Here is a 9247-nt window from a genome sequence, read left to right as displayed (position 1 = left end):
GGGGGAGGGCGGGCTGGGGGCGCGGAGTCTCGGCTCCCCGGAGGTGCTGTGGCGCCCTCTGGTCCTTTTGTTTTGAAAGGAAAAAAAACAGCCCGGGGTCTTCAGGATTTAACTCGTCTTTGCCACAAGCAGCCCTCGGGCTCCTTAACCGGCTTGCGGTCGGGGTCCGTGTTGCTCCCTGGGCCGAGCCGCCTCGCCTGGGTTTTTCTGTAACCGAGTGTCGTGTGGAGCACGCCGGCTTGAAGACGACTCTTCTCTCCCTTCCTTCGGGAGCCTCTGGGTGTCATCCGCGCACAGCCTGGAGGGGCACCTGGCAGCGCCAGAGCCGGCGGGAACAGGCTGGCGGGTTGTGGCTGTGTAATGAGCAGCCAGAGGCATCTTGGGGTAACTGTGTTTAGCAACTGGCAATTGAATCCGTGGTCTTTTGTGGGAGGGAAAACTGGTCTGGGCCTCGCTGTCTTCATGAATAACATCCTTAGTGGAGATTCGTGAGCTTTCAAAATGTTGTCTTGTGCAGTAAGCTTGCATCTGTGCTCCCTGAGTCTGAAAAGGAGCCAGTTAATGAAATTCAGAGCCTTTGTGGTGCAGCCTACTGGTGGATGCTGTGGTTGAAACTAGTAGCCATAATTGTGTTTGAAGCACAGGATCATGTTAACCGAATATCGTACATTGCTGACATGTTTGGGTCTGGGTATAATATGAAGCAAATGCTAATTTCAGGTAGTGAAGCTAGTAAGGGCACAATATTTTGCCATGTATTAATGCCTGTTGTTTGTATAGGGGAAACCACAAGGCAAAGCAGCGTATGTATTAGGAGATGTTTGGTCATGTGGCTTTTCTATCTGAAGAGAACCTGAGAGTTTTCACAAGTCTTAAAAAGTACAGAAAAGTACATGAAATTTGGCCACATCCATCAAACATGTAGGGTGGTCAGCACAACTGTTCCCTGGCTATGAATCCTTGATGATATGCTTCCCTCAGAACCTTTCTTTCCATTCCCTGTGTGGGAAGGAAAGGAATAGCCTTGAGGTTCATGAAGCATTTGCTCTAGTGCTCAAGAACTGCACACATTTCTTCTTTCTTTGCAACATACTTTTGAATGCACATACTAGGTGCTGCAAGGAAGCCTTTTTTGTTGGGGCAAAGATTGTTGTTGTGCATAAAGTAACCTTTTATCTCTTTATTTTCAGAGTGAACTGTGAAAGGCTTTGGGTATACAGTTTTGATTGCCCTGATGCTATCAACTGGGGTGGAATCATTAGACAGAAATCATCCACATCTCCTTGATTCTTCCATGTCTGCTGTGGTAGAGGAATTGTACACGGGACTGCCAGTCAGCATCTCCACTAAGCTTACTGCTGGGTCTGAGCCTAATGCTGGACTAGACGCAAAGCCAGAAGCATCACCACTTGTGCTAGCACATAGTAACATTTTGCAATCTGAGGGCAAAAGGACTTGTGAAGTGAAAAACTGCTCTGAGGCAACTGAGAATGTGGGTAATGGGTATAAGTCTGCTTGTAAAGGACTGACAGAATCCCTTCCTGAAGAGGCTGGAGACCCTGCTGAGGAAGATGAGGCAGAAAATGGGAGCTTGGGAAAACAGGATGCCTGTGCCATTAGATACCAGGCAGAAAACACAGGAGCTCCTGAAGCAATACAAAATGCTGAGGAAGAGCTTGTTGGATGTTCTGCTTTCATCACAGAGGAGGAGCAGTGGTCAGGTGAACAGGTAAGAGAACAGAGAAAATTATCCTAGTGAATGTTCAAATTCAGGTTGCTAGAAACCACCTAGGTAATAGATCAGCCTGGGGTTTCTTTGTATGTGTGTGGTTTCTTTCTTTTGGTCCTGCTGCCAGAACATGTTGGTATATGAACAGTTGTTTGGCCCTTCACTGTTTCAGTGTAAATGAACATCTGTCTGTATAAATGTAAGTGCCTTATAAAATATTTGGGAGAGTTTATTTTCACTATATTAAATATTGCTAAAATGTTGTTAATATAACATGGTAGCAGTATGAAGAGCAAAATCAACATTATATAACCTGAAAGAAAGAAAAAGGAAACTACAAAAAAAATAAATAGAAAAGCCTTCTGAAACTTCAAATGACCAACTTTCCAATTATTGTGGAGGGTACAATGTTTCCAAAACTGTCTATTACAGGCAGACACTAGCAGTCACGATAATAGTATCCCAGACGCACAAAAATAACTATAAATGCCAGTCCTTAAGCAGAAACCATATATGACACCACTTACATTGTAAGTACAATTTTTTTGCTATAGTTTCCAAAATAAATCTTTAATATTTGGACAATAGATCAATGTCTCCTTGATTCTGCTGTGATCTACCTTGATTATTTGCACTGGGACCTTGAGAACGTGAACACTTTAAATATATAGCTGGGGAGTGCGTCCCTAGACTGTTCACTGAGTCTCTAGGCAGTTCTCTAGCCCTTTTCTTTTTGATTGCAAATTAGACACTTAGGATTTTTTCACTGGGTCTCCAGGCAGTTCTGTAGCCCTTTTCTTTGTGATTGTGAATGAGACCCTGAGGATTTTTTTTTAATCTTCCTTGTTCTGATTGGGAGTTGGATCCCTAGTTTGCTTTTTGGAGCTTAAAAGTGAGAAAGCAGTGTCTCTGGCAGGGGCACATCCCTTGATGTGTGAGTATTTCAATGGTATGTTTAAAGATGCACGTACTTCATGGAGAGGCAAGGATTTTTTTGCGAGTGGCATGTTTTATTGGACCAACTGTATAGTTGGAATAAAGTTAATGATGTTTCGAATGCAAGAGGTTCCTCATCCAGTCTGAGGAGGAGAGCAAGCAAACAGAGCTCAAGAGTAGAACTGTTAAGATGAGAGGTGGGGGGAGCAGGAGGGGAAATTCCCAGGGTAACAGACAATTATCAGAAGAAAAGAAGCTGATTACTAGGAGTTCAAGACCCATCAAAAGGGTCATTAATACCCATTGTGTGTAGGTAGAAATTCAGGAATTGGATAGACTATAGTGCATCAAAAAATCAGTATCAGTGTTCAGTCTTTGATTCTTAGTGGCCACCTGGTGGATTTTTGTTCCCAAACTTGCCTTTTAAAGGTGTTTGGAGACATTGGTGTAGTACTTACAAGAAACATGTCTCTAGGAAACATGCTCTTGTGTTTTTTGTCTTCATCCTTCAAGATTTAGGGTGTTTCCTTCATGTTTTCTCATCTGCTTGAGAGATTTCATGGGGGGGGAGGGGAGGCAGAACATAAAAATGGATTGGGGTACAATGAAGTCTGGGAGGCTGGATTACCATGCCCTTCAAGGTGTGGACCTTTTCACTGAATGCAAATCTATTTGCTGTCTGCTTCTGTGACTAGATGATACTTGTGCTGAGTTTAAACATTTTCTGGCTGTGCCTCCACCTAAAGATGAGACAGTAACTCAGCATTAGTGAGCAAATTAAAAAAAACAGATAGGAAAAGAGATGGAAGAACAGAGACGGTGAGGGAGCCCTCATCCTTCTTAGAAATGGTTGGCATAGCATTTGGGTTAGTTTGTTTTTTGTTTTTTTTTTTATTTCCCCCTAAATGCTTACAGCATCAGAACTAGGGCTGGCTGAGTGGGTACAGTTCCAGGAATTATTTTACAAATATTATAATTATCTTTCCATCTTGGCTGTTGTTGCTGACACAGTGACTTGTTCTCTTATTTCAGAAGAAACCTTGGATACACCCCAGTGGGGGAGAATTTTCAAGGACCTGCTGCCATGAAATGCTGACGCCTCTGAAAAGTAAAGGTGCATATTTGAGGTTTTTTTCCTTATGATCTTCTTTCATTAATATGAGTAATGAATGACTGCAAGGATAGCTCCTTTTGTTCTGTTTTGGAGTAGAAAGTATTGCCATGTTTAGAGTAACACAGAAGTTTCATAGATTTCATAGACATTAGGGCTGAAAGGGACCTCGTAAGATCATCAGGTCTAGCCCCCTGCCCAAGGGGTAGGAAGTTTAATCTTCTGTCTCCTGATGTGGGTGCTCAGTGATTAGAAAGGCAAGGTGTACATGTGGTAGTTCTTACACTGAAATCTTTGCTGACCCTGAGGTAGAGGCTCTTTGTTTGAAAGAGGAGCAATGCAACAGATGTTGCATTGCTCCTCTTTCAAAAATTGGACTATGTGAAAGTGTTAATCATTAAAGATGCACAGAAACAAGAATTGCTGACTTAGCCACTATCTACCATTTTAGAATGTGCACTTTCCCAAATGAGAAGTCATCTGTACTAATTCTGTGTATTCCTGTTATTGACTTGCTCTGGTACAATGTTCATCCATATGCTTTGATCACCATCTACACGTTGGCTTTTCTCTCTTATGCTTACACTTTGTCTGCCGGCTGTGAATACACAGCGATATTCTGATTTTTATATTTTCCTCCAGGGTCCTGGACCAACCATGGTTTTAGCCCCTTTGTGCTGTGTCTATTATAAATCAGGTCTGATTGTCTATAATTAATGTCCTGCTCTAATCTGGGTTCTCAGTTTACCACAGATTTTGCTGACCTTGTATTCAACAGAGATTGTATTTCAAATACAGGATTTGGTCTTTGTTTCTGCGTGTAATGTGATAGTAGCAGATGCGTATATTTATGGCTGTTATTCTGTAAATTACTGCCACTCAGACTAAGCATAAAACCAAACCAAGAGAAGGCTAAACTTCAGCAATACATCAAGCTTCCTCTTGGGCAGAGACTAGTTTTCCAACCTTTGTCTCTGACTAGTATGGAAAATGTTTTTAAAAGCTGGAACAAATATGATTCAGATACTTTGGAACACGAAGAAATCAAAAGCTGTTTCTCTTCCATTATTTAGAGAAAAAAATAGCCTCACAACTTCTCTAGCACAAGCCTATAACTTGACAGGCCAGGCATGGGGATGCATTATGATCTGATATGGAAATAGCTCACTTTTTGAGTCCGTTCATGAAAATTGTGCTGCAAAGTATATTTTATGTAAGAAGTATCATTGTGTTCACAAAATAGCAACAAAAAGGGCTGCATTCATGTGTTCACGTGGCTACTAGCAGAGTTAAAATTGTACTGAAAGGGAGTGCAGACTTTGCGTAGTACCAAGACAAGGCCGATTCTGATAAACCTCAGAAAGTGTATGGGACTTGTTATGCCAATGATGTTTAGTCAGATAGTTTCCAGATCATGAAAACTTATTTTAGTTAGTTTTTATAACCCAACAAAGCTATTTATTCTGAGATCTTTAACTTTTTTTTAAACAAAAAAAGTTAATTGTTGCAGCACAATGTATAAGTTAACTAAAAATACATGTGTAACTCTTAATTCCATGCTTTTGTACATGGGCACTTTGATACTGTTGGACTGCTTATTATTTCATAATTACAAAATACATTTTTTTTCTTAAACATTTTTAGCATCTTGTATTCTCTGTGCTGTAGGGCATTTTAAATAGTCTGAAAATCACTTGTGTAAGTGCGGTTTATTGTGACTTGACACATAACATACCATATTTTAAGAACAAAACCTAATACAATGCTGAAATATTGCTGGCATCTGTGCTGCATAGACTTCTAGCTAAGTTGGCTTTTCAGTTAACTACGTTCCTTTAATTTCACATAAAGCTGTTCTGTTGATTAAGGAAACTTGGTTTGTAGACTGAATGGCTGCAGCTGTACAAACACATACATGCTTAGCAATTAAAAAGCATATATTGGAGAGAAAAGAGAACTTTTTTTCTTGAAGCCTCTTGGTAAATGAAGGTAGTGGATCATGGTGGTAACATGAAAACGTAAAGACTGTAAGCCATGTTGCCAGGTGAAAATTAAAAAATATTATGTGGACCTTTCAAGTTATAAGATGAAATTTCATATTTGAAAATATGATAGTGTAATTATATTGCACTAAATGAATCTACACCAAGAAGCAGAGTTAAAGTTTTAGATCTTACTTTGATAAAACAGCCTGACTTGGAATCCCTGACCTATGGAACCTTTGTTTTGCAGATAACTTCAAATTTACCATAGGAAACACCATAACAAGGATTTTAGTACACTTTTTCTTTTCCTCCTTCTCACCTTGCTATTGTGGCCAAGCTTAGAGCCAGTGACATCTTGGAGATTTAGATAGCCTATTCCAGTAACTAGCACCATTACCTGTCCTAGTATTTACCACTACATGCAGTAATAATGCTATGCTTCTGCTAAAATTTTTAGTAGTAAAATAATTAATATTGATAGTCAAGCTTTTCTTTGGTTTAACATCCATTTGAGATGAATAGGCATTTAAATAGACATAAGCAAGTTTTCTTCTTCTTGTGCATACATTTTCCTGTGAGTTTTCCAGCCAACAAAAACGAAAAGAAAAACATAAAAAAAAAAAAAAAAAAAGAGAGAGAGAGAGAAATTATGATGCTAAAGCCACAAAAAATGGCAACAGAGGCTTGTGAATAGCTGTAGTGGTGAAAATATTTTGAGTGTTTTTAAGATGAAATTTCAGATTAACAGTCTACTAACATTTCCCAAAGCGCTCATTTCTGGTGGTTTAGCAAGGGGAGTAGCACTGCACTGGTTTATGTTCAGTTTGTTAGGTAGGCCATCTTCAGCCGTAAGGGTTAGAAAGGTAGTAATTTTTTTAAGGTATAGTTGCAAAACCTAAAATTTGTTGTCTTAAAGGGCAGAAAAAATATGCCTTGTCTTTTCATCTAGGTTCAGGAAATAAATAGTATCTTATAGGTTGTCTATGTGTGTTTGTTCTGTTTCTCCAGTCGGACTAAGAGAATGAGCACAATCGAAAGAGAGAAATTTAAGTTACCAGTAGATGCAACACAAGAACACCTCCCCCCCCCCCCCCCCCCCCCCCCCCCCCGCCCCCCAAACCCCCCCCCCCCCCCCCGCCCCCCCCCAAACGCCGGTTCTCATTCTGTGATCTTAGTTCATTAAATCAGAAAAATACGTACAAAAGCCCGAAACCCAAAGGGGTCCGATTAAGTCTGGTCTTCTTCCTGGAAAGAGATAAATGTCAGACAGACACTGGGCCTCAAGCGAACAACCCTTTTTGGCTCTGTTTTGAAACTCCTGAATTAGTTGCAGGCCTGGAACTTTAGTCGGACATCACCTGCCTGCAGAGGGAGGTGGATGAAGTAGGTGATAAAGCTAAGCAAATGCACTGGGAAATATTATTCATTGAGTCTGCATTTAGAATTATTTGTTCTGCATGTTCAAGTGTTATTAGGACAGAATGAGAATCTGGTTAGGTCTAAGGCAGGCAAGGTTCTTTGAGTAGATGTGATATCTTTTATTAGATCAACTGAGTAGTTGGAAAAAAGTTCTTAGCAAGCTGTTGGGCGCAGTCCCCCTTCAGGCATTGGGAATCTAAAGCAGATGCAGTTTAAGAATCAAATGGCAAGCAAATAGATTCTTCCCTAAGAAAAATTTGTCTCAACTTCCATATGCTTTGCCAGGGCATAAATGTCTCTAGATAGATACTTTGTTGGAGATCTTTTTCTTAAAGGTAAGTAAGTCAGCCTAGAAGCATCACTGGGTATTTTTATTTCCATGGCCTCTGTGGAGCAGTTTTTTTACAATGAGACAGAAATTAGGCCATCAGAGCAAAGTGAATCATCAGAATTTAGTTCCAAATTTGCTGATTACACTATAAAAGTCCTTTGAGTCAAAGAGATTGGGGGTTGAACAAACAATAAAAGAGGGCTTAAGATCAAACCCTGATGTTTCAATCAAATACGATGGTGATAGACAGGACTCTAAATGTGAAACTGTCAGCGGTTTTTTCTTTAATTGCCCTGTTGCATCTTATTGGCTCAAATCTGTGGAACCAGTCTCCATGTGGTAGTCATGTCTCCACGCCAGTGGCTGAAAGATATAGAGGGGTTCATGTTGCTGTACTTGTGATGGGGCAGGAAATGTACACGAGGCAAGGGTTCTTTTCTGATTATCGTTTATCACAGGGGTTGGCAGCCTTTGACGACTGGGCTGCTGTTTGCAACCCAGCCCCACACTGTGCCCCTTCCTCCCCCTGCCCCCCCAGTCTTCTCAGTAATGTGCAGATGCTGTGAAGCGAATAGATAGAAAAAGGCAGGTGCGAGAGCATAAGCTGAATGCAGCATGCATTTGGACCCTCAGGATGCCTCTGCTGCTGTGGCTTTTGTGTCCTGCCAGTTTCCTGAGCTGCCAGCCCATGGGCCATAAGGTTGCCAACCCCTGTTCCATTGGATCTACTGTATAGTTGGGAGAGAAGTTAGATAAGTTTGCAAACACAAACTGTCCCTTCTCCAGTTCTGAAGGACAGCATTTATTTTGCTGGTCACAGTCACTTAGGGTGTGGACAGAGGCAATGTTCAGAGTGCTTCAGATACCTCAGAAGTGCTTCAGAGGGCAAGCCAAGTAGACATTTGCACCCTCTGAAGAGCTCCAAAAGAATCTTGAAGGAGACGGATAGCACTTCCTGCTTGAGTGTGAACACTACAGAGTGCCACAAGGGGACCTTGGATCCTCCAGCATCCCACAGTATTCTGTGCCTTCCACTTTGCAAAGTGCAGCTGCACTTTGGAATGCTTCAGATGTTGTCTGTCTCCACCCTGAGGTAGCACCCTGTGGTAATGATGGCTGCAATCTGAATACCTTGGATATGCACAAGGAAGGAAAGACTGTGAGAGGGATCTGGACCAGAGGAGAGCAAGCCCACAACCGAAATTGACAAGAGCACAGAGCTTTGCGGAGTGGCTTCAGAAATATGACCCCGTATTGCACGATAAGAACACTCTGACAGACAACCCAGCAACTATTTCTAACATAGATGATCGGGAAAGAAAGCAGGTCACCAGCCCTACAGATTGAATTTGGTCTTCTGCTCTCCTGCAGAGAGCCATCTGTCATTTCAACATGTTCTTTATGTAAAAGGAAAGCTCACTATCAAGGTAAATTGGCTGAGCTGATGATTGATAGACTGGAGCCTTCCTCTCAAGAATTGTTTTAATTGCATTTCAGGTCTTTGCTTGGCTCAGAACAGATCTGTTTCAGCAGTGGGACACCCAATGCAATCTCAGGTGCCAGAGCAATCGATGCTTTATCAAAGAGATGGCTGAAATCCTTTCTGTATGCCTTATAGCTTATTTTTGTATTCTCCAAACGATACCAAAAAGTTGGGAAGCAAGTTGTCAAGACAACTGATTTCTATAGGCCTTGAGAAGCCTTGGTTTTCCAGCTTGATTTTATTCTAATAGACT

At 41.3% G+C, this 9247-nt stretch overlaps 1 protein-coding gene across 3 annotated transcripts in view; it reads left to right on the top strand.

The window, feature by feature from the left end:
- Window positions 1–9247, top strand: part of PRR14L (proline rich 14 like) — a 27504-nt gene that overhangs the window by 221 nt on the left and 18036 nt on the right. For 2 of the 3 annotated variants that reach the window (XM_014518132.2, XM_006019920.3), the window contains exons 2-3: window positions 1191–1729; window positions 3698–3779. In XM_014518132.2, coding sequence (XP_014373618.1) covers window positions 1235–1729; window positions 3698–3779 — 577 coding nt within the window. In that variant the 5' untranslated portion in view covers window positions 1191–1234. Of the gene's footprint in view, window positions 1–7; window positions 385–1190; window positions 1730–3697; window positions 3780–9247 lie in introns of those variants that run through there. The other variant, XM_025199274.1, reaches the window with a different exon arrangement.

Source organism: Alligator sinensis, unplaced genomic scaffold (assembly GCF_000455745.1).
Source record: "Alligator sinensis unplaced genomic scaffold, ASM45574v1 scaffold505_1, whole genome shotgun sequence".
Classification (NCBI taxonomy): Eukaryota; Metazoa; Chordata; order Crocodylia; family Alligatoridae; genus Alligator; species Alligator sinensis.
Note: the sequence above shows the minus strand (reverse complement) of the source record. Positions and strands in the feature narration are given on the sequence as shown.